Source organism: Aulonocara stuartgranti, assembly GCF_965226115.1.
Source record: "Aulonocara stuartgranti genome assembly, chromosome: 17".
NCBI lineage: Eukaryota > Metazoa > Chordata > Actinopteri > Cichliformes > Cichlidae > Aulonocara > Aulonocara stuartgranti.
The window spans coordinates 15,358,332-15,384,622 of NC_138953.1; the positions used below are offsets into that span (position 1 = coordinate 15,358,332).

Consider the following 26,291-nt stretch of genomic DNA (forward strand, 5'->3'; position numbering starts at 1 on the left):
TCTGGATCAAAATAATGGTCACCCATCATGGTGTTAATAAAATTATAATTATTATAAATTTAAAAAATGGAAACAAAGTTCTAAGAAAAATGATGTAAGCATTTTTTTTTTCAGTGAAAGGACTTTGGGCAGTAGGTCAGCATCAGATGGTACTAGTCGAGGAATATGTCCATTTAGGTTCTGCTATAAAGCATGATAGCCTAATGGTGTGATTAGACCGAAAGAAAATGTTGTTTTCTCACAACACATAGCTAAGTAAGTCATACAAAATCTGTGCACACACTGTCTGACATAAAAAAGGAAGTCTTCTGTCCTGGTTTTTTTTGTTGTTGTTTTTTTTTGTTTTTTTGATTTTTATTGATTAGCATTCAAATATCTCAGTGAAAACAGAATAAAGATCTACCACAAAGCAAGAAAGCATGTTTTCTGCATATGGTGTCTCTATTCTCCTCTTTTGTGTCTTCTTTCCCTCCTCTTTTGGGATTTCTGTGGTTCTCCCTGATATCACATTTGCTTTATATTGAGACAGAAAAAAAAGAGAGAGTGTGAATATTTGAATGAATCAAAACTTTTACTTAACTCCAGCTATTGGAACTATACTGGAATATAGTAGTTCTCCATTTCTATGTTGGGTAATATTTTTGGGCTGCAAGTGTTCCAGAAACGCTCTATCACCTGTACATGCACATATAATGAGGGGTAAAACTTCACTAATGTTTGGTCTAAACACAGCATTAATACTCTGTTTCGCTTTCAGAGACCCCTTTCCCACAACATATTGCCATTCATTGTTAATATAAAAATACCAAGCATTTTTAGAATCTTAAAATATGAACAAAAGGATCCCTAGAGATTGTGCTTGAACTAATAATCATGGAAATCCATACTATCCTTCTTGGTGGGTGGGTGTTTTGGGGTGTGTGTGTGTGTGTGTGTGTGTGTGTGTGTGTGTGTGTGTGTGTGTGTGTGTGGTAATGTAATTATTACAGGCCTCATGCATGTTTGCATATCTCTAGCATTCCCTAATTCATGGTTAAGCTTCCATATTATCTGTAACTGTACTTACCTCACCATAGGAGGTTTTCTTCACATCGCAAATAGCAGTTAAACAGGCTAGTTAAACAAGCCCAGTGATCAAATAAACTAAAGCTCTATCACTGCAGCAGAAAAGACCCTTATGATGAAAAAGGGTGTACTTGCCACTATTTGGGAAAGGGAATTACCAAAAATTCAAAAAAGCTAGTGTAAAGAGACTTTAAAGGAGTTTATGAAGATGTGTGGACTTAGTCAGCTAGTACCTTTGGAGAGGACAAGCATTGTTGCCTATCCTACAAGAGGATAGTTGCTAATGTGGATACATAATCTTTAGGTATGTTATGCAAACATACAATCTCCCACATTGTAATCTCTGTTGCAATGTATTTCCATCTTATTCACACTGCTACTGACAATTTCCAAAACCATGCATAAGTGATTTTAATTTGTTTTGGGGGGGTTGTCCTTATATTTGGTGCCTGTTTGAATTAACCTCATAATGCTATAAACATGAACTAGAAACAAAACTTACTTGATATGTATATTTCACCAAGGTCATTATTTAATCTTCCTGTTTCTAGTTAATTTGCAGAAATTAATAAAGCAAGCACTGGCTCTCAGTCCTGGTTTGACTGGTAGTTATCATGCAGCATGTTATGTCATACCAAACAGCTGTCGGTGCTGTATGTACCAACCGAAGCTGGTAACATGTAGTCACACAGACTCAGGCGAAGGTTAGAAACTTAGTGGAAAACCACCGTATTTGTAACTTGCTCTTCATAGGCTGAGGTAATTTTCCTACTGGCTTTGAAATTCGGCTTCTGAGCTTGCGCAGAGCGCTTTGTCAGCGGCGTATAGAGGACAGAAACGGGCTAACCACTCTTCGAGTAATAAAGGGACGATTAATTATTCGTCAAATCGGCAGGGACGATAAAAAATTGGATTTCCTACATGGATTAGATAATGGCAATGAATAAATGAGGGATATTATTATATGTAACATTAAAGAGCAGTTTATTTACACTAAGTTTTATGTGAATATTTGGTGATATTTTGTCCTCCCCTGCATGTCGTGTAGGAGTGGGTTTTCCCAGCCGTTGTCTGGCTCTGCCTCCGCCAGCCTCCTCCTGTCAGTGCGTTTCTTAAAATGAAACTAGCGAGACGGTGGCACCTGCGGAGGAGAGGCAGAGGGGGTTGTATGTAGAGCTGGCATCTACCTACCCACCGTTTAAAGGAAGTCTTTATGTGCATATATATGTAGACAGATAGATGCACACACATACATACAGGAGCCTTCATGAAGTTCCCCGAGTTGTTAACAATATTAACATGTCCGAGGGAGCAGTCGCAGACCGGTGCTTGCTGTATACGTTTCGTCTATTCATTTAATCCTGAAGCAGGAATTCAGATAGAAGACTTAGAAGTAAACAGATAGATTAACATGGAGGCATATGACAGGAGCACACGATGATTGTTTCTTTTTTTCTTTTTTAAGTACGCCGGTCATTTTTACTTTGTTTAATAGCGTTTTTCTAATACAAAGACTGCCTGGTTAAGCTACAAGAAAGCAATGTATAACACAGTCTGGACGACCAAAAAAGCCGGCGAGGAAGGAGACTGGAGGGACGTGATGATGCCCTACTCCACAGAGCTGATATTTTATCTGGAAATGGACCAACCACCAGGTAAGCTTCAAGCCGGTGATAGCGGGGAAATGGTTAGTTGGACTGGAGTTAATTAGCTGGAGTGATGTGTGTTTAGGAGCTGTGTGCTTTGGTGTCTGGTGAAATTTGCAGAGAAGCTTTCAGATTTCACGTTTTGCTCCTGTTCGTACCGGTCACGCAGTTATGGCTTTGTTTTATTAGGGCTTCGCGGGCTTCTGGGCAGTCGTGATGTTTTAGGCACACTCGCTACATTTGTGACAGCGTACATAAACTTAGCGCTGTCTGTAGCTGGGAAGCAGGTAATTCGGGGACGAAGGAAATAAAATGGCAGTTTACAGCAGCAGTGACAGCGCTTTAAACGCCTTGGACTCTTTGTTTCTCGCTGTCCGGTGCACTCGCCACAGCTGATCTTTTGTACATTAAGATACAGATTTGCGTGATGACACAGTAGCTGCAGTCTCACTGTGGAGACAATAAGTCCCGTGTAGTCCGTGCACTGAAGCATCCCCACTTCTTCTCTGCGTCTGATGGCTTTGCAAGAGGCCTATGAGATGATAGAATAGGAGCCAAGGTGACTGTATCTGCTGCTTAACCCATTTTAATTTAACTGTTGGAGAATTTGGCTTATGAGACCACCGGGTAAATGTTGTACAATACCGAGATTTGGTATTATTCCGCACTTGAAGTTTGCATTAAACCATTCCGACTGAATCATTCCAAAATCAGCTGTGCCGTGAGCGGGGAAGGGGGAGAGGGGGGATGGGACAAGCAGGAAACCAAGAAAATGAATAAAACCTGGAATAAAACCGTCCTGAATATCTCCGAATAAAAACGATCTTCACTTGGACACATATAGAAGTCTTTGTGCCCTTTTCTAGCCAACTGTCACCCACAATTGAATAAGTTTCATTCATTCATTCCTCGGCAATTGTGCCAGTGTCATTCGACTCGCTCCTCTTCCTCCCTGCTTTTCTCCCCTCCTCAATGGATCATGGCGCAGATGTGGGACGTTGTGTTGTTTCCAGGAGGCGCTGTTGAATTGCCTTGTAGCTCTTTCGGGGTTTTTTTCCGTCTCCTTTCTTTTCCCTCCATGTATCTATTAAGATGCACTATACTCCGCAGCAACCTCACAGTGCCGTGTTGTGTCTATCTGTAGCATGCTGCAGAGTATTTGGGCTTAGAGCTCACTACCATTTTACCACGGGATGCTTGACTATGCAACATATTTTACGCTTGTGCTGGGTAAAAGTATTGTTTCAGCTACGTTTTCTCTTTAGACCTTGTATTTTGAAGTGCAGTCGGTAATCCTTTGTTGCTGCTGCTCAGTGCATTAGGGATGCAGATGCAAAATTCTGGCCATTTAATGGTGATTCACACATTTAACTGGCCACTGGACGGCTTTTATCGTGCCTAGTGCCATTTCTTTAGGGGTTTGTCATGGCACAAAAAATAACAGATTTTTGCTTTGCTCAGCAGACTGTTTCTATCTGACAAAATGTAGTGAACAAGAATGTTTTGGACCATAACAAACATTGTGTTGGCAATGTGAAACCTTCAGAACAGCATTTGTGTATATATGAGTGTTTTTGTAGACTGATTTGGTGTTTATAGAGGACAAATAATCCTCTGTTCCTATGCGAGTAGCTTCGCTGTTTCTGTTGGTTTTAGGTTGTACAGTACTCAGATTCTTACAGCTCTTTTGTCCAAATGAGCACATCCTGTCATTAGCTAAACCTCTAAGTCCACAGATGTTCATTACATGTGTATGTTTATTACACTGGAATTGAAATGTGAACACCTCACTGATATCTACAGTGTGTGAATTCCTGTGTGTGTACAGTGGTACTTGTGGTGTGATTAGCACAGGTGGAGTGTCACTGCCACCCCCAGGGGAGGGCAAGGCCTCCGTATCCACTGGCAACTTGGTGTGTGTGAAGCGACACTCTGTGGATGTGGGGTGAATGATGAGTCTCGTGTTTCAATGGAAAATCACCGGGACATTGTTGCCAAAGGACCATACCAGAGTGCTTTTTGCATGTCTAGGTTCATTTGCAGTACAATGCAGTGTTATACATTCCAGCTCCTCTTTCTTCTCCGTAGTTTTTATTCATGTGTACACAGAATAAAAGAAAAAGACCCCTTTGCCAAGACGACAAATCATTTTTTTCATTCATATTGTTCCTTTTCTTTATTTGTGCAGTCTGGATGCTTCCTTGCACGTGTTAAGAACAAGTTCTTCCTCCCCACTTTTACCAAGTGCTGCACATAGGGGGATTGTCTGATTGTTGTTCTCACTCTGATATTGTGGCCTCTTTACTTCATATAAAGCATAATTAGATTTCTGTCAGCTGGTGCTGTATAAATAAAATTAATTTGTTTTGTGTTGAAATGTGAGTCAGCGGAAAGATGCAAAATTGTTTTTCAAGTAAATAAATTGCAGCGTTGTCATGAAACTAAACGTCAGTATGAGGACCTGTTCTGTAATAGGACAGAGGTGTCTTCTGCTAATTTTCCACCAGTGTAACTTTCCAGGCATAGCCCAGTAGAATGTGTGGAGATGTAGAATGTCTAGCACCTATGGTTTTGTCTGCATTTTAAGCCTTTTTTTAAACTAATTCTGGTTGGAGAAGCTGGAAGCTCATTCTGGTTCCAGCTTTTCCCTGTAGGAGAAGCTGGAACAAGAATCAGTTTTCAACAAGGCTTGAATTTACTGGAAGGTTGGGTAAGTTTTGTTTTTATTCTTAGTTTAGGGTTAGTGAATGAATATACAAATTCAGTTGGCAGTCACAGTAGAAACTTGTTGATTTAGAGGTGCTGCATTGTTGTGTGTGTGATTGCGTGGTGTGATGGACTTGGTCTACCACAAGCCTACTCAACCTTCCTCCCTGCCTCCCTCATTTCTTTCTTTCTTTGAGCTTTACACGCCTTCCCTCCGGGCTGTCCTCTGATTGGATGAGGGGGCGTGCCTCCGTGCAGGGATTAGCTGGGGCATCTTCTGTCTTTTAGAATGAGCTGTGCTCCCTCTTTTCTTCAGTCTGACGGAGAGGAGAACAGGAGGAGGAGGAGGTGGTGGTAGAGGAGGGAGGAGGGGGAGTGACAGAAAAAAGGGAGGAGGGAAACAGCTGAGAGAACTGGAAACATGCATCTAACAGAGAGTGTGATGGAGAACGGTAAGAGAGGGAATGAGATTTCTTGTTTTCATGTATTTCACTTTTTAGTCTCTTCAGCCTTCTTAGTTTTGCATTTTTAAATGTAACCGTAGCTTTCTTTGTATCCATGTCTACTGATTTGCATTTTTATGCTGCCCTTTCTTTAGTGTTTTTCAGCTTTTCCCCTATACACAGAGCTCCTCCTTCTCTTTTATTGCTCCTGCAGCACCCATAACTTGCAGAGGATGTGAGCGAGCACTGGCATTCATTCATTATTTTGCTCTGTGTGCATTTGTATTTTAAAACTGGGTCACAAACAGTCGTCCAAATGAAAGTCCAACAACAGAATGTCACTTAAAGCAGATTTTTTTTCTGTGGTTCTTTAAAAAGTTATAATATTTTAATATTTAGAAACAGCCTTATCAAATTTAAATTTCTGTCAATGTGTCAACTTAAATGTTAATCAGCTTTACTACATCAGAAATCTGGATCCTCTTTAGATAGTCTGAAAGACTCCATTCATATAACAGATGCGTACACTCACACTTACCTCATCCAGATGTAGAGCTGTGAAAATAAAGCAGATTGCTTCAGAACAACACATTCATGCTTCCTGCTTTGAGTTTTTAACTGTAGGCTGTGCATTAATTCCATTGTCGTGTATGAATTCCTGTGTCGGTACACATCTGTCAAACCTCAATTTTGCTGCCCTGTTTCCCTGATCAGCTGGCGTGTGCACTCCTGAACATGCCCCAAGACCCATGTTCTCTGAGTTCTCTTTGTCTCAAGTGAATTTATCATGTGTCTGTCCACTCTGACAGTTATTGTTTAGGAGAGCTGCAGGCTTCTGTCAGCATGTACAATGACAACTGATATGGAAGTGTCTGTGCATATGTGAATGTGTGAGCACTGGTCCTTTGTTTGGTGAGGGGGAGGCTGCACCTACGGTCCCCTTTGTTCACCGTCCCTCTGGCTTCCTCTCAGGGACCTATGCAGTAGTTGTGACTAAGGGCTCAGCAGTTTCTGTTATATTGGTCATATTTTTTTAAGTCGTGTTTTTTGCAGTTTTGAACGTTTTCCAAATATGTCCATGTGGTTAAGACTGTTCTCCGATTAGTATAATTCTTCTTTATTTAGGACATAAGATCACATTTCCCACAAATTCTGATCATTGTCAGAAGGTTTGGATTTTCTACAGGTCTCTGGTCTTAATTTTTCTTATAGAACTTTGCAATCTGGAGCTTGTGTACTGCTTATTTTCTGTTGTGTCCATTGTCCTAAGAAACTACCAGATACAGTATTGGAGTAATGAGAGACTTAAAGGTGCAGAAATTGTTTTAGTCATTAATTTGGTAGAAATGCATTTTGTAGTTGGTGTATTAAGACAGAAATTCGATTATCTCATTGTAACTTCAGTGTTTGAGGTGTTCAAGTAACATATGAAAAGTGGACACACGTAATGAAGTCAAGAAAAGACTAATTTTATTGGTAATGAGATTGCCTAACTGCAGCTGTGGTGATCCTTCTGTGCTTTTTACACGCTACCCTCTGTGTGGTCCACAACTGCAAGCACACATAGACTCTGATTTTCATGCTTTTTAAAATCAGTTACTTTTTTCTGTTTTTGCGATCTATTTCACTTGTGCATGTGTTTTTCAATGTAAACATAACATGAATTTCCACCCCATCTATCCTTGGAAGTGCACACGTGTAGCATTAGTCTGTAAAGTGCTGACTGAGGGGAACAGTGCAGCTGCAGGACGACAGTTTTGGCAACACTAACCGACTGCCATGGTGACATGAGAGAGAGGAGGGAGAAGAGTTGAATAGTCAGTGAGAAGGGAACAAAGAACAGGAGAGAGGAAGAGAGGCTACCAGTCTCTATTTAAGTGGTCTTACAATAAAGAGTGAAGAAAAAGTTTGTAGGATGTAAACTGTTCCTACTTTTTTTTTGTTCTTTGAAATGTAGTGTGTTAGTTTATTGGCATCCAAGCATTTGCATAGATAAGCACAAGCTGTCACTTCCCCTCTTTTGCCCCCCCACACACACACACTTTGTAGTGAATTCTCACTACTATCATGTGACAATTAAAATATAACTCCAAAGTATTGTTTTCATTGTTTCATTGGTGGCTGTGGCTTTTTTTTTTGTACTTGTCAGTTAGATATACTAGCATGTCTGTAATTAGCATCAAATCAATTATTGTGCATTTTGCTTGCTCTGCTCCCCCCAGTGGGCAAATGTTGTAGGTTTAAGTCGTCATAGCACTGGGAAAAATGTCTTCTGTTTTTCCATAGAAGATATGAATTAAACACATTAGTCACCCTCAACCTAGTGGTGAGTGATATCATTTTGAGGGTATATCACAATATTTCAAGAAAATTTGTGATGAACAATAGTTCTAATAATATTGGAAAAAATGCTGAACAACGATTGTTGCAGCATTTATAAGCCCAAGTAAATTCAGAACATACCCAATGGTTCTTTTCCAGTGAGCTGCTGTCATTGATGTAATACCTAATTTGAAGTGTGATTGTAGTCCTGCAATGTTCCAGCAGCAACCTTATTGTGGAATAGTAGTGACACAGCACCAGTCGAACCTAAGGACAAAAGTTACCTATGTAGTATTTAGCATAAACATTTTAACTATAGATTGCTTAAAAATAACAGAAATAACTTAACAATGTAACTATTTGCTGCTGTGAGTGTTAGCATTCAACGGACAGTGAGTGGTGATGTGCACGTGCACACAGAAGTCCAGGTTTTATTCAGCCCTTCCTCACATTCAAGCGTCTGTTTCTGCTGTCTGTGCGTGCGTGTCTTGTGGTAATTTGTGAGGCCACAGTGTTCCCAAATGCTGCTGACTCTGGCACGTGAGCACTCTGCAGGAGGAGCCCACTCCATTTCAGTACATTCATCAGGTTACTTTGTTTTTAAATGACACCTCCCACATCAGTACTCTGTTGAGAGCGAGAGAGAGATATTACACTGCTGGTCCTTAAATTGTGTCCAGATGTGCTTGGATACTTGCAAACTTTTGCATGTGTTTGTTTGTTTTTCGTATTATGTGTCATAGTCAGGTTAACTCTGTTTAGCATGCAGCATGGCACCAAACAGGTCTTTACAATATGCGCTGGTTTATAACATCAGTGTTCAAAAACCAAAAGCTCTGAAACTACCATCAATCCCGTTTGACTGACTGGTCAGTGTGTGAGCAGACTGTCATACTGTTTTACTTGACTTGACATGCAAGGTGAAATGTTTTCTCTATAATACATTTTTTCACACTTAGCAATCAAATATAGATTTGAATCCCAGTCTTGCATAGAAGTTGCATGTTAGCGCCACAAGTTGCAACGCAGAAGTTGAAACAGACTCAGTAATGTTAACCTTTATTTCATGCATTCAGTCTTTGTTTATTTTTTTGTTAGACTGCATAGTATTTCACAAAATCAGTTAAATATATTGACTTTTCTTCAGTTTGTATTTCCATTTGATACTTAAATTTGTTTAATGACTAAACCTTGTGAAACATTATAGATTGATCCCGTTGACCAAAGGCACTCCTGTTATGTTAGTTTTACTCAAACTGAACTAAGCTCTTTAAGTGACGTAAAAGTGAACATTTATGAGGGTGGCTGTAGCTCCTGAGGTAGAGCAGGCCATCTACTGATCGAAAGGTTGGTGATTCGATCCCTGGCTCCCCCAGTCTGCATATGTTGGGCAAGACACTAACCCCAAGTTGGTCTCCAATGCATCCATCAGAGTATGAATGTGTGTGAATGGGTGATTGTGACATGTTGTATAAAAGGCTTTGAGAGCTCTGGGAAAGTAGAAAAGTAAAAAATGTATAAGAATCGGTCCATTTATAAAGAAGCACTTAATAACAAGACAACAACCTATTTTTATAGCAAAACCTTTAAGTTATGGGTTTATACAGCTTGATTTTCATAACCGTCGAAAACCAAAACACAATGGGAAGAATGCAAGTCAGAGTTTCTGTTAGAGTTCTCAGTCAAATTTAACACTCTGATGATGCAATGACAATGGCTACAAACAAACGAGCGGAAGGACCAGAGTTCCCCATTACAAACCTAACAGGAGAATGAATTTAATGACAGGAGAAGATATGAAAACATGAGGATTTCCACATTTAACAAACCTCAGCATTCCTGCTGAGCCCCGGGAACACTCACGTGAAAGTTGACCTGCGTGTGTGGTTTCTGACATAAGGCATAATTACTATGATATATGGGCGCTTCACTTGTGATTAATAACCATACAGTCACCAGCTGCACTGCTACAGTGTTTATGTGGTGTGGTTATGAGTACAGTTCCTGTGCATCATCTGCATAAAAAGAATGTGTACATATTAAGGATTTAATCAAAAATTCAATGCGAATCTGGTGACTTTTGAACGTGGAGATGTAGGAATTTCAAATTGATACCATTGGTGGATCTTCTACAAATATCAGCTGATTTTGAATCTCACAGGTCAAGTTTTTGGAAAATCTTATGAATGCAATAACTCGAACACAGTGATGTCAGATTTTGAAATTGATACAATAGGTGTGTCTACTAGGGCTACGTTCACACTGCAGGTCTTAATGCTCAATTCCGATTTTTGGATCAAATCCGATTTTTCTGTCTGCTTGTTCACACTACAAATAAAATGTGACAGTAAACGCGCTCTAGTGTGAACGCTCAAACGGCCCGCATGCGCAAAAGAAGACGTCACACACAACGCGCTCTGTTTAGACCCAGACCAAACAGTATTGTTTGACTGATGGTTTCCCAATTTTGCTTTAAGTTATAAAGTTATTTTGTTATTTACTTATGGCCTAATAATTATCCTTATTGCTGTTTAAGAGAGGAGCGGTGCTTCAAAGGATAGTTGGAAATGTCTGTCAGAATCTGCAGATTATACAGTACAAATAAAATGTTCACGTTTCTCCAACGTTACACTAACATCTACACTGGATGGCCAGGAAGGGTTCATGATGTCTTCTCCGGCGCTGATAATTGGCATCTGTCTTGTGTCAGTGACATAGAAGACGGATTTAATGCGACATGATCGTTCAAACAGCAGTCGCTTTCTAAAATATCAGATATGTATCGGATCCAGTACCACATACGAAAGTGACCCAGATCGGATTTGAAAATATCAGATTTGTGCCGTTCACACTGTCATACCATGATCGGATATGGGTCGCATAGGGTCAAAAAAAGTTGGATTTGATGCGATTTCACCTGCAGTGTGAACGTAGCCTAGGAGGCTGCGAGGTACCATACATTTTTGTGTATGGTTGTGCAAAGTATTTCTAAATGATAAAGTGATCAACACTCTGTCTGCAGCTGTAGACTGATGGTTGAACTTTGCTGCAGGGCTGAGGGCAAGTTATACTGTATGCAAATATCATGTACATATGAACTGTTATACACACAGTAATTGTAATACTTGTTTGTTTTGTTTTTTTTCCTAGCCCTTCCTCCAAAGCCAACCAAGCCTCAGCAGCCCTCCTCGGTCGCAATGGCAGGGGGCAGCAGCAATGTCGCCAAGGATGGAGGAGCGGGAGGCTCCTTACAAGAGGCCGAATGGTACTGGGGTGACATATCCAGGTAGCAAACACTGTGTTACTGACAGAAAAATCAGTGAGAGCTTAACAGTGACATTGTTAGGTTACATGAAATGCAGATGTGGGAGGCTTGGCCCCTCCCCCAGCAACACAAGACCTGCACTGACAGAAACTAAAGGCGTGTTCTATGTGCAGACATGGTCAGCACATTTTAGACATCTTAAAAAAGCAAATATGGGTATTATCAGTGCTTTACCTGTTGTCAGACCACAAAATAATAGGAGTTATAGTTGGTCAGTTGTCTGACATTGATGTTTGTGTGGTTCTAAGCTACCAACATGTTAAAGAGTCTCAAAATGACCAGTAACACTTATTATTCATTAGGGTAAATATTATATTTGTCATTGTTGTCTGGTGGCTTTGAAATTAGCATTTCCTGTTTAGCATGTTGTTTAGCATCAATTGAATCTTAACTCAGAGTATCAGGTTATTATTCTTTGTTAGATATCACAGCACTGTCTGTCCATCTATGCTGCAGGAGAACTTTGACAGTGAGCTTAAAGTCTATAGCGACAGTAGGGGTAGGGCTCCAGCAGTTAAAGACTGCAGGATAGAGTAGTTTTTTTATATGCTTTATGTTATACACCATCATATTAGTAAACTATATAGTGTAATTCTATGTTTCTTTGGTTTGCTTGTTAGTTTGTTTTGTATGTCAATATATTTTGAAACTTCGATATACTCTAACCTCCAGAGATAACTGACAAGTTTATTTCTCAGCTCAGTAAATTGTCTTTACTGTTAAGGTCACTGCTTTACTTTAAGTGCAGGTTAGCTGTTCCACAAACAGTGATAACCACACCTACAGTGCAGACAGTCAGTCTGCCACTCACGTACTTATCCTCAGCTGAGACACTGCTGGCTAGGATCACCCCTCCCTGCACTGCTAATTGACGGATTGTTTACTTTGAGGTGTGTGGTTATAAAGAAAGTTCTACTCGCCTGCCACTGATGATTGAAGGCAGACTTTTCCAAATGAACACCATCTGTGCATGGATCACTCAACCAAGTCAAACACCCTTTTTTTCCTTCCTCTGTTTCTCTTTTCTATTTTGTCTTCAGGGAGGAGGTGAATGATAAGCTCAGAGACATGCCTGATGGGACTTTCCTGGTTCGGGACGCGTCTACTAAGATGCAAGGCGACTACACGCTAACGCTAAGGTAAGGCCACTGCACACAGACGTTTATGTCTATATCAGAGCATCTGAATGATGTGTTTTAAACCACACAAGGATTTCTACAAACTTGAGAGTAGTGCAGCACTTCTGATCCACTTTAATGCTGTTATCCTTTAGTTAACTGCAAGAATGTAGACTTGAGATGGTTCCTATAAGTGCTTTGTAGATAATAAAGAATAATAGAGCGTTGCCTGCCTTCTGGACATATTTTAAACTTGTATTGCCATAGTCGGAGCATGCTGATGTTATTATTATTTTGTTTTTTGTTGTTTTTTAGCATTGCATAGTAATAGTGGACAATTTTAGGTTTGGGTTTTTTTTGTGGGGGGGGGGGGGGGTTGGTCATACACTGTTCAAAAAATGAAAGGAACACTCTTTAATCAGAGTATAAGGTCAAGGCAGTTAAGCTTCTGGGAAATTGATTTGGTCATTTAAGTAGCAGAGGGGGTTGTTTGTCAATTTCAGCTGCGTTGATTTGAATGAAATTAACTACAGGGGCACTAGAGAGGCAACAATGAGGAAATGCCCAAAAAGAAGAATGGTTTTATAGGCATATTTTCCCACCTCATCTTTTCTAATCATTGTTTTTGTTTGGCTAGTGTCAGTGTGACTACTGGTAGCACGAGATGATACCAAGTCCCCTATAGAGGGTTAGGGTTAGAGTCCAACTCCTCCAGGATGACACATCATTGTGTACAATTGCTAGGTTTGCGGCCTCTCCCAACATCTTAAGAGCATGGAGGACATTAGTGTGAATGTCTCTGGCCAAACAATCAGAAATGGACTTCACTGCTTGGCACTGTGGAGTCTGAGCTGGGCTTTTCATAGATAAGAGCAGGTTCACCCTGAGTGACTGTAACATCAGCATGACTAGTTTAGTGGTGGGTCAGTGATGGTCTGAAGAGCCAAACCTAAGGAGAGATTGACAGACCTTCACTGGGTGGGCAACAGCACACTGAGTGCCGTTTGGCATCAGGATGAAATCCTCGGACCGCTTGTCCAAGCCCCCAGGACCCTGTGCTGGTGCAGTGGGTCCTGGGACCCTCCTGGTGCTGGACAACACCCAGCCTCATGTGGCAAGAGCTTGGTGGCAATTCCTGAAGGATATCATTCAATTCAGTTTTAGTTATATAGGACGAAACCACAACAGTAGCCACCTGAAGTCATTTTATAGGATGAAGGAATTGATGCCATAGTCATGCTAGCCTGACCTAAATCCAGCGTGGCTGGGTTTCACCTCAGACTGTCCAGGAGCTTAATGATGCCCTGCTCCAGATCTAGGAGGAGAGTTCCCATCCAACACCATCTGTCAACTCATTTCGGAGCATGCCCTGATGTTATCAGGCATGCATACAAGCACGTGGAAGCCATAAAAACTGGGTATCATTTTTAGTTGCTGCAAAAAAGCTGACTGCGTTATTTTGTTACTTTCATCCTCTGAAAGCTGAGAATTTTCATTTTCATCAAAGTGCATGGTATCCTTTTGTTCCCAGCAGATTACCCAGCCTATAACAGAATAGAAATTAGCGTAATTTTTTTTTTCCCCCACTGAGCTCTGATGTGTGTTTTGATGGAATAGAATACATGCTTAAAACGAATTCTCTTCTACCTCTGTGTATTTTTTGTTTTGTTTTGTTTCACTGTGTGTCCCTTGATAACTCGGACTGAATGTAATCTTAATAACTAGTTCATCTTTTGACTTTCAGACAGAAATGAATAAAACCTATTAATGATGTCAACTGACAGCAGAACAATTCATTACACTAGCATAGGATAAGTATGTTTGTTTAGGAAATACATTTTTAACTTGAATTATTTAGTATAATTCTCTGTTTAGACTTTGTTTGATTATTTCTTTTCAAACCTGGTGACATATTTTAGCCTTGTGTTTCAGTTCCACCTTCTTTCTGCTTTTACCATCAGCTGAACTTTAACATTTCAGGGTAATGGTCAATAATAAGAGTTCTAAAATAGACTCTTCTGAAGTGTGGTTTTTTTTTTGTTTGTTTGTTTTTGTTTGGGTTTTTTTTGTTAGGGGCAGGGTGGCAGGAAATATGAAGCCATTCTCTGATGCATAGTTTAGCAAAGAGTGTTTGGTGGCTAAGATGTGATTTTTTTTTTTTTTTTTTTTTTCCTTCTTCTTCATTAACCTGACACGGGCAGGTCAGGAAAAACCAAAGATCCCGCCTTGGAGTCATACCATGCCCAGGTGTTATAGAAGCTATGGTGTATAAATATTTGTACGCCACATCTTCAAATGTTTGAAGGCGTGTATATAAATTGACAACCTGTCTGTTTTAGAATGCATTGCCTGTCTCTTTAAGCCTTTGTTTGTTATTCTGTTATTCAGGAAAGGGGGCAATAACAAGCTGATAAAGATCTACCACAGAGATGGGAAGTACGGCTTCTCTGACCCCCTGACTTTCAGCTCAGTGGTGGAGCTCATCAGCCATTACAGACATGAGTCACTGGCTCAATACAACACCAAGCTAGATGTCAAGCTCATGTACCCCATCTCCCGCTTCCAGCAGGTAAACTCCCTCCTCATAATCTTTAAACAGTATCCTCTTGAACACCACCAACAATCTTCCCTCTATACCCAATGACTTGCTCTTAGTGTTTCCCCTTTAAACTGCAGCAGCAGCTACATGATACCTGCACGCTGAAATGTTGCCCTTTCGGCCGGCTCCTATGACATACTCAATTGCACGCACCAGTGATGAAAGGGCAGGTTTAGCCAGTCATTACTCAGAACTATGCAAGATTAGCCAGAATGCCCACCTGGGCTTACACCTGGGGCATTGTGGGTGGTTTATTAACGAGCCTGTTCAGGAGTCACCCTCAGTAAGGAGAACGGGGGTAATGGGAATAAGTGTGTGTGCGTGCATTTTTGTTTTTCCTTTTGGCCTTTTATTACAAATGGCTTTTGATTTTACTCTCCAGCTTTTTCCTTGTCAGTTTCTGAAAGTCACTCTGTCTCTAATGCTCCTTTCTCCGACTGACTCTCAGGACCAGCTGGTGAAGGAGGACAACATCGATGCAGTGGGGAAGAAGTTGCAGGAATACCACAATCAGTACCAGGAGAAAAGCAAAGAATATGACAGACTATATGAAGAGTATACCAAGACATCACAGGTATATTCATACTCTAGTCTAACAAATGCATTGCTTTTTTTGCATGTCTGTTTTTTGTTTGTTTGTTTGTTTTTTGGGGCTTTTTTTGTGTGTCAACTATTCATCTTGTCCTGCAGGAGATCCAGATGAAGCGAACAGCTATTGAAGCCTTCAATGAAACCATCAAGATTTTCGAGGAGCAATGCCACACGCAGGAGCGCTACAGCAAGGACTACATTGAGCGTTTTAGGCGTGAGAGCAATGATAAAGAGATTGAGCGCATCATGATGAACTATGAAAAGCTTAAATCTCGCCTCGGAGAGATCCACGACAGCAAGGTGCGGCTGGAGCAGGACCTAAAGACGCAAGCCATGGACAACCGGGAGACAGACAAAAAGATGAACAGCCTAAAGCCTGATCTCATACAGCTCCGCAAAATCAGGGATCAGTATCTAGTGTAAGCATACAAAGACGAGAGAAAAACATGAGCAATGGCATTAGTACAGAAAGCAGGTCAAAGCAGGTCAGCATTAAAAACCTACTGACCTGGAACAGGATCCTGTTTTCATGTGTTTATATTGTTCATGCTGTACATCTGTGGGGTAGCTACACACACTTGAAAGTCAAATGGGGAGTTATTAGATGTGGTCAAAAAAACTCAAACATCAGTGGAATCATTTCCGATGAAATAATTGTTTTTTTTATTGATTGTCATATGGACATCAAAGAAAATCTGACTCATCATAGTTCTAGAGCCAAAAGCACATCAAGTGGCTCAATCAGAAACTTGCTTTAGTTTAGGGAAGGTCCAGTTCAACTCGATATCAGAGCGCCTGCTTTATTTCCAGGAACAAGTTAAGCAGTTTCTCAGCAGAACATCCCAAATTATTCTGTGAGGACATTTGCCAATTTCAGTCTTGTGCCGGTTCACTCTAACATAAACAAATTTCAAAGTTTCAAACCGATTCCTAGCAGTAACAATGCTTTTCTCTCTCTCTACTTCTCTTTAGCTGGCTCAATCATAAAGGAGTTCGTCAGAAACGAATTAATGATTGGCTGGGAATCAAGAATGAGAACACAGACGAGTGAGTCTCTACTTGCTTTGCTGCAACCCAAACACTGTTACTTTACTTACTTAGAGCAACTGTTAATTTAAAGAGCAGAATATATTATTTCTTTGGTGCAATTTCTCAATGTATTGCATATGTATGTGGTTGCAGAGGTTACTTTGTGAGTGAGGAAGATGAGAACTTGCCTCACTATGATGAGAAGAACTGGTTTGTGGGGGATCTGAACAGGACACAGGCAGAGGAGCTGCTCCTAGGGAAGCCAGATGGAGCTTTTCTTATCCGAGAAAGCAGCAAAAAAGGGTGCTATGCCTGCTCTGTAGTGTGAGTACATGCAACACATGACTGAAGTGATGTGCGTCTTACTTTACATACCCATACTTTATGAAGTCAAGAGTGACATTTTTGTCCTCCTTGTTTGTACACAAGGACAAAATGTTGGGACACCTTTCAAAATATTGCACATTGAGATGAACACCAGTGCCAACAACAACATTAGGCATTTGTATTATATACATAAAAAGTTGTTAAAATAGAATCGAAGTTACAAAAAAGCTACAACTTTTAATTGTATTTACTCTCAGGCTTTTCAATAGCACCATGCTTTTGCAGTACATCTTTAAGCCACGAAATATTTGAAAGCTTCAGAAAAGAAGCTGATTATTTTATTGAAGATGATGATAGGGCTTTTTTAAGTCTGCAGCACACTGTGATTCACAGTGTGCGTTTGAGGGAACCGAAAAAACATTTTTGGACACAAAACTGTGGTAGAGGTGGGCGATATGAGGAAAATGTAATGCACAATATTTTTTAGCTATATTGCGATACACGATATACATTGTGATATGTCTTGACCCCCATTGGTACTGTGGGCAAAGTGTGCCGCGTAGAAAATCTTCCAGTTCAGACAGGGGATTAATGATGCATTCACAGCATGTGGGAGGGGAAAAAAACTCAGTGATTTACATGCTGATTGCTTTCTATTTCCATGGCAACCTATAGTCAATGGTTACAATAAAGCCACTTATGTGTCCATGTCTATATATTTAGACTGAACCCAATAACATGGTAGCTTTGTAAAAGCCAGTTTAAAAGCATGCTATAACAAGATGATAGAAGAGCCAGAGGCAGGAGGATGTTAAAGTACAAAATGTGTTTTAAAATGCAGAGATTTGATCTTCTAAAGTAGTGTTGTTGTTAGCTGTTGTCTTCCCCCAACCCAAACTTTGGTTAGACACTGAGTGAACCCTGAGAGCAGGAAGGTTTGATTCCAAAATGTTTATTTTTCTTAATGTCAGTATTGAATAAGATGCTTCCTCTTGGGAAGTAGTAGTTTGAGAGAATTAATGAAAAAGGTCATTTTTTCACAGAACCAACAAGTTCACTGACTCAAAACTCTTAAATCACTACACTAAATTAACATTTGAAAAAATACTGAATGTAACCAAAATAATAAAACTGATATGATTTCCATTATTTTTTTTTTTTTTTTTTATCCCTGGGAGTTTACTTTAGTAGTAGAACAAAGCTAGCTGGAAGAAACTGGAAATGCAGAAAGAAAGCATTGAATGACAAATTTTTAACCTTAAAACAGTCTTAACTAAAGTACCTCTCCTGTGTGTCTCCTAAGTGTGGAAGGGGAGGTGAAGCACTGTGTCATCTACAGTACACCACGTGGCTTTGGCTTTGCTGAGCCATACAACCTCTACAGCAGCCTGAAGGACCTGGTGCTCCACTACCACCAGACTTCCCTGGTGCAGCACAATGACTCACTCAATGTGCGCCTTGACTACCCTGTCTACGCACAGATGCCCTCTGGACGAAGATGAACCCCAACCAACGATGCTAAACAACTACCCCCAGAAGGACAACACATTTTACCGTCTTCAGGATAAAGGAGAAAAGGGGGTGTTATGAAGCTTAATGGGTGGTGGTGGTATTGGTTGAATTACAAAACAACCCTGTGTCCAGACCTGATGAACATCGATACAATTTTAACATTTGCTGCAACACACACATCAGCCACCTTGGAGTTATATATTTTTACAAGAACAATTTTGGAGGGCATTCTTTCTAAAGACTGCTTGATTTGCACAAGGAAGTTTTAAATGTTTGTGAATGTGAAAACAAAAGTGACCGAAGGAAGGAAATGGAGTAGGAGACGTCAGAGTTTCAGGTTGATCCCGCTGCTACCTAAACTCCAGCTCAGACTTTATACCAGAAACTCTAAAGTACAAGAATGACAACAAAACATTCCCATCAGACTTTTTCTGTGTTCCCATCATTTTTTCCTCCCTTTTCTTTTCATCAGATGGTGTAACTTTGAAATATATTTTTGGAGATTTTTTTTTTTTTTTTTTTTTTAAGAGGTTTCCTTTTTGTTTTCACTTACTTTGAAATGATGTCAAGTGTCTGTTCTCTGTCCCTCGCCATACAAAAATATAAAACGATGTAGCATAAAAGACAAAGCACTAGGTGCTATAGAGAGAGTAGACTGCTGCTGCTGAGGGATCTGGGGGGAGGGAGGTGCACAAGTGACACAGAAGTTTTTTGTTTTTTGTCTCAAAGACTGAAGCCTTGCTTGTATAAACTAATTATTTTGTTTTTATTATTGTTTTTTTTAACATTGCTTTTTATTATAGTCCTGTGAAAAAGTATTTGTACCACCCTTTTTCTTGGGGGGGACACAACATGTCACACGTCACACTTAAATGTTTCAGATTATCAAACAAATATTACTAAATATCCAAGTAAGTGCAAAATGAAGTTCATTTATTAAAGGAAAAAAACAATTATAACCTACACGTCTCTATGTAAAAGAGAAAAGGAATTGCCCTCCACCCTTGATAATTCATGAGTTTACTGCCAGATATGGAAGTTGTGAATTAAAGTATATTAGAAAAAATAAAAGCGAAACTTCATGCTACAATCTAAAGAAACTTGAACAGATGAAAAACAAAGTCATTGACGTCTGTCTGTCTGGAAAGGGCTACAAAGATATTTCTATGGGAATCCAGCGAACCATGGTGAAAGGTTGGAATAGTGAACCTTCTCATGAGTAGCCATCCTGCCAAAATTACTCCAAGAGCACATCAACGACTTATTCAGGGGTTCATAAAAGAACTGCATGTAAACAACTACAGACGTCACTTGCCTCAGTTCAGGTCAGCATGCATGATTCACCAATAAGACAGGGCAAAAATGGCATCTATGGGCACGATCCAGGCCAGGAAGGTTTGGATAGCTGCTTTTTGTCCTTAAAAATTGAAATATTTTAGAACCTGCATTTTGTATTTCCTCAGGCTGTCCTTATCTAAGATTAAAACTCGAGGCTCTGAAACATGAAAGCGTGACAAATGTGTTTTTGAAAGAAGAAAAAAATCAGGAATGGGAAGAATACTTTTTCACACCACAGTATGTGTAAATGGTAACAAATCACAACCAGAGACCAAAGTTGGTGTGAAGGGGGAGGATAAAGCATCTGTTGGGTTTTTCTTTCTTTATTTAATTTTCCCATCTTTGGTGAATGCAAATGGGTGAAGATAAGCAATGATGTGTTTAAGGCCACACATAAAAATGAGTTTCAGGCCGTGTGCTTTAGCGACAAATATACTTCTTTTTTTTTCTTTTTTTTATAAACCAAAGGGTACATGAACCCCACAACCTTCAAAGCACTCAAACAAGCTCCATTTGTAATCTCAGCGCTTACAAAATTTTGGCTGTGTACGCCAAAGTGGATGAGTCAAAGGAGGTGTAATTAGCAGCTAAAGCTACATGGCATCTTTTGGCTAATTTCAAAACCCCCAAAATTTCTTTCTCCTCCTGAGACAAACTGACAGCTGAAATTAATGGGAACATTTTTGCTTAGTTTCCTCCAAGCTCTTTCTTTTTTTTTCATGCATCAGTATAAAGGTTAACCGAAATCATCTGGCCTAGCTGCTTACAAACTGTGATAATGGTGACACTAAATCCACAGCACATTAGTGTGAATTTACCCTATGCAAAAATGATTTCATTTGCATTACCTGTCATAAATTTGTGCCAATTTGCTTCTTTGATTTTATCTTTCTATATAATTGGGACGTGAAAATTTCACTTTGAATTTGGTCTGAAGAAAACATAAGGCACATTAAGGTAAACTGGTAAAGGGTTCCTTTTCCAGCCTTTGAAAGGCTAAGCTTGGTGAAAAATGTTGCCATAAAAGCCGAAACCCATTTTATGTGTGGTTTAAACAAAGAAAAGAGCTAATGCAATGTGACTGCAGGCTGAAAAACTGGGGTGTTTTTGTTTGAACGCCTTCAGAAAAAATAAGCTTTTACTAAATGTTTATGTATAAGGAGCACAGGCACACAAAGTCCATGTCCTGAGCTGAAGATACAGGCTTTAGAAGAAAATCTGAAAACTTGAAAGAACGTGCAATCTAGCTTTGTGTTTAATGTAGTTCAGCAGTTAGTGTGAGATGCACTAAAGTTGGAGATAATCACAGTTAAGCTGTTGGAGTGAAATTCCCTTTCTGTCTGATTGCTGATAGTGTTTGGCTTTTATTTGAACCCAAACGACATGCTCTCTGCGTGACTTTCTAACCAGTGGATCCATTTTCTGTCAACGACTCAATAAAAAGAAAAATATCTTCAAACACTGAGAGCTACAATACACGACCAAGTTAGATTCTATTCCCCCCAGAAAATGAATACACAGCACAGTAAAGCATCTTCTCATAGTGATCAAGTTGACTTATCGCTGCCTGACTGATAATATGGAGCTTTTAAAAGGTCGTAATGAAATCAAAGGTTATGAGAATGCTTAAGAAAAAGCAGAGATGTGATTCTCAACTCACTCTAATCCTCGTCTTAAAACTAATCACACTGGTTAGGCATTAGCCTTTTTTTTTAAACTGGAAAGAGCATCTAATAATAAAAAAAAAAAGTTAGATAAAGCACCCCTCTCTCTTATTGTCATCTTTAAGATTTTCCCAGTTTTGATAAGCTTGGCCACAAACGCACAGAGAGAAAGTGTCCAGTTTTAGAAAGAGTGCTATTGTTTGGAAAGTGCAAAGGAATCATTGTGAAGAAATCATAAAGCCTTGTTTGTGCCCACTGTGTGTTTATCTCCAGTCATCTCTATGTCTTCTACAACCTATTGGAGTCTGCTCACTGTTATCTACCATAACCCTCCCTCCATTACAGCCCACTAGTCTGCTGACAATAGGTAGATGAACTGGGAGAAGTGAGGTTTGTGGAGCTGAAAGCCATGGGTAGTGAAAGTTTCTCTTTCTTCTTTGTAAACTACAGGATGAATCTGTGTGGCAGTATTAAATCTAAATTGACCTGTTCTAAGGCTTATCAAGAAGGTGTAAACCTGCTTCAGTAAATCTCTTAAGACTGCAAGTCTGTTTAGTTTCCACACAAATTCACAAGTAGTCCTAATAGAATAAAATGGAAGTGTATATAGAACTCACTTCTCTAGACCTGTAGAAGTGTAGCTCAAAAGTTACACAAAAACTGGCTCAACTGCTAAATCGTATGTCATGTCTGACAGACCACTTCAAAAAATTGGTGCCAAATTTACTTGATCTATCAGCCCGAGTTTTCCAGTTCAGTTAAGAATAGCAGCCATAAGTAGAAACCCAACGTAACTTTTGCAGCATGAAGAATTTAGGGAGATTAGCTGTGTCCTGTTTCAGGGGCTTCTTGTAATATACAAGTTTTAAGACACTGCTGCAGTGGGAAGGAGTTTCTCAGGCTTATATGTGCGTTTCTGTAGATCTTTGGATTGTTGGGCTTCCAGTTCTATTGCAAACTATGTATTTTGCAGTTTTGCAACTGTATCAATTTAATGAGATTTTAGATTTTTTTTTAATTTTATTTTTTTGCATCTTATTGTTTTTGTTTGGTATCAGTGTTTTTGTTTACTGTCCGTATACACAAGCTAATTTTCTAATCTTATTATGGCCATATTGTGAGAATTTACAATGACACTGTGGTGAATCATCTGCAAATGCTTTTTTGCAGAGGTGCAGGTTTAGCCTTCCCTTTTTCAAATGAGCCTCTGAACTGGACACGGCCTCAGAGCTTTGCTTTCTTGGATTAAGTCACAGGTTATCTTTGCTTTTTCATGGGGTTTGTCAGTATAATCTTGAATGTACAGCGAGGTTGGTCCAGTGTGTTTTTTTAATCCGAAGCACCTCAGTCACGTTTATCTAAAATCAACACATACTATTGCTAACTCTCAAGGTGCTATCGGGAATGCAGGCCCATTTAATTCGGACGACTTTTTTGATCATAGTTTCTGGTCATTAACCCTCAGGTCTTTTTTCCAAGTTTACCGTAGAAGCTACCACACAACAAAGCCAGCGTTTTGAGGGGAAAAAATCAGGTTAAATCAGGGTTTTTGTGCATGGATACTTCAGTCACTCATCAATTAATGTAGGCCCATGACATTGACTTTTTAAAATGTCCTACCTTTAACAGTCTTGTACGTCATCGGTTCCCATAATTAGATGCAGCATCGTCACCAAATGGATGTCATGGTCTTTCTTTCCCCTCAGTCAACATACGGTCTAGGTTTTTGTTTCTTTAGTTTTTTTCCCTGTTACCAGACTTTTGTGTTTTGCATAGGGAACTCAAACATCCCTAAGTCTATTACTTGAACTGTATTGCATTGCTCACTGTTGAATGTCTTTATATAAAATGATACATTTATTAAAGAAAAAATTAAAAAAGCAAATAGTTCCCTTTTGTTTTCTGGTGAGCAGGGATGAGGTTTGTAGTGTATGTACAGTATTTGTTACAGGCAAATGTAGAGCTACTTTGGGAGGGAAGAAGGTGCCATTTGAAACTTTTCTCAGATGTGTTTCGATTGTCACATAGGGCTTGACTGAAATTGCACACATTTACTGGTGATGTCTGCGTATGCATCCAGAGTAACATTTACAGAGCTGTCATATATATGATATATCTTTATATGTATATAGAGCTTAAAGGAGTTACAGTTTGAAGGGTTGTTTTAGTTGCCGTTTGACCATCCCCCCCCCCCCCCCCCCCCCACCCTTCAAAACACATTAACGCCAAAGATTTAAGTTCTTGATGTTTGTTGATGATTGGAAAATGAATGTTTCAGTAATAGAAACAATTTTTTACGTCCATTGAAATGATGGTATCACGACTCACAAAATAAAATCATAGTGTGAATGACCATCCCATACTGCTTGGTGAGATTGTTGGATTGTCCATCAGTTCAGTTCTTGTGAGTCGAAACGTGTCTTTTTGTTTGTTTGTTTGTTTTTGTGGCATATCAGGAAAGATCCATCTTTAGTCCATGTTCATTGATCTTCCGATTGTAAATGAATCAAAATTATTGTAATCTGTGTTTGCCAGTTTATGAAGTTCAGTCTTGTTTGAAGTTTTTTTTCTTTCTTTATTTGGAAAGTGTCCTGCAGAAATCCAGAACAAATGTTCCTAATGGAACACAAGAAATTGATCCCAAAAAGACCGAACTCATGAAATTTACTTTTTAGCACTACAAGCATTTGACTTAACTTAAGAGTGGGATGTCTTGTCTCGCTATAACCCCTCTCCTGGCCACCGTCCAGATGTCTTTTTTTTTTTTAAACATCACAAATAATTAAATTATTTCTGCAGGATTGTTCTCACTTTTTGTATCACTAAACAATTACATGCAATATTCCCTTTTTTGTCAGTCAGGGGTTCACGATGGAAGGAAATGTATTTGTGCAGTTACAGACCCAAAATACAGGCCTTTCTGTACACCTGGGGTTACAGTGACATCAGTTATGAGGGTTAATGGGACAAACCAAATATTGTCAAGTTTACTTTTAATGACTGTTTGGTTGAGTTTACTTCAGAAAACTCAGCATCAACTTATACAACTCCAGGGAACAGATTTTAAGATCACCTCTCAGAAAAGGAAGGTACATTTTGATTCTAACAAAGGTGCAGGCTCAGTAACAAAAAGGAACAATAACTCCACTGTTACCTTTTTCTGAGTGTTTATACTCACTATCATTGCAGGACTGTTAAAATAGCAACTGTCTATTATTCCTCTACTACTATTATTAATACCACTAGTACTGCTACTACTCATCCTTAAGCAGTTCTGCAAAGTTTTATTTGCAGCCAGGTTTTAATATGTTTTGTTCTTACAGAGGAGTTGTGTTGTCTTCTGACGAATGCTTATCTGATCACAGCGCCCAGCACAGCTTTGGGGAGTATCAGTTTCTTTAAAAAGAAAAAAAAAAACTTAAAAAAAAACTTAAAAAAAAATCAGTTTTCAAAAAGGTTATACAACATCCCCTCCTCCCTTCTATGCCTTTTACCCCTTTTTGGCATACGTACAGATCCAGCATGCATATTTGGTACTATTGACTGTTTTCTCTTGTGTGTAAAAGAAAAATGGTTTAAAAAGATGTCTTTAAAATCGAATGTTATTTGTCTGTTTATGGTGTATTGAGATCTGAATTTAATATAGCAAATTTAACATCACTGCTTACAGCTGTAACAAGTTATAGTCCTTTTGTGTTGGTTGTTTAATGGTATAACAAAACTGAGAAAGAGAACCAAAAATGTATGCCAACCATTGGTACATCACATGAATAAATAATAAGCTTTGAGTATTTTCAGTCCAAATTACAGCATTAACTATAGCCCAGTGTTCTTTTACAATAAATGATCAAAGATTTAAAACATCCAGTATGTGTCATTCATAAGAATTTTGCACAATAAACAATAAAAGAAAAAATGACAAAGTGCTGATTTACATAACATCAGAGAACCACAAACTTGTACCTTGACTGAATGAAATCTCTCCCATTCAGTATTTTCGGTTGACTCAAGCTGGTCTCTTTCTCAGCGTTACCCTCAGCCATACCTGCTTTTGGCTTCTCTTGGTATTCTCTTTGAAATGGTTTTTGGTCCTTCACCATTACACTACTTTCTTGTGTCCGTTGGAAGAGTTTGTTGAGTTGTTTATGAGCCGTTTGTTTTATGAGCAAAACCCACGTATGATTATCAGTGGAGTTACAACATATTTGATTCTCTTGCAGAATAAAGGAAATATTTTGTTCACTTACAAATATGTGATTGTCTTTTTTGTAAATGCTTCCATCTCAGGGTGTACTCTCACTAGGTGGTTTGTAATGTGCCTGCGCATACCCCAAAATTCATTTGATTAGTGTGATCACTACATGCCATATCTAGTTCAGTTTGACCCTTGCACATAACACGTGCAATGCGGCCAGTGTCATTGCTAGTCATGGATTTGCAACCCTTACTCAATAATAGCTACCTCTGTAAAAGTTGTTTTAAGTAATTAAGATGGAGACACCTTTCCTAATATATCATCCAGATGATACCGCAGCCACCCGAGCCGGGTTGCCTAACAGTTCATATTGGCTTCATCAGGTCATGGCATCCAGTTCGCACTGGAACA

The 26,291-nt window shown here is 39.3% G+C and overlaps 1 protein-coding gene across 1 annotated transcript; it reads left to right on the forward strand.

Annotated features, from left to right (window-relative positions):
- Nucleotides 1-2,178: 2,178 nt before the first annotated feature.
- On the forward strand, nucleotides 2,179-23,870 carry pik3r3b (phosphoinositide-3-kinase, regulatory subunit 3b (gamma)). The gene is made up of 9 exons (XM_082509896.1): nucleotides 2,179-2,720; nucleotides 11,333-11,468; nucleotides 12,548-12,646; nucleotides 15,014-15,194; nucleotides 15,673-15,798; nucleotides 15,915-16,234; nucleotides 16,788-16,862; nucleotides 16,998-17,168; nucleotides 18,475-23,870. Exons 1-9 carry the CDS (start codon nucleotides 2,606-2,608, stop codon nucleotides 18,671-18,673), a joined length of 1,422 nt encoding a protein of 473 aa, XP_082366022.1. The 5' UTR covers nucleotides 2,179-2,605; the 3' UTR covers nucleotides 18,674-23,870.
- Nucleotides 23,871-26,291: the final 2,421 nt, after the last annotated feature.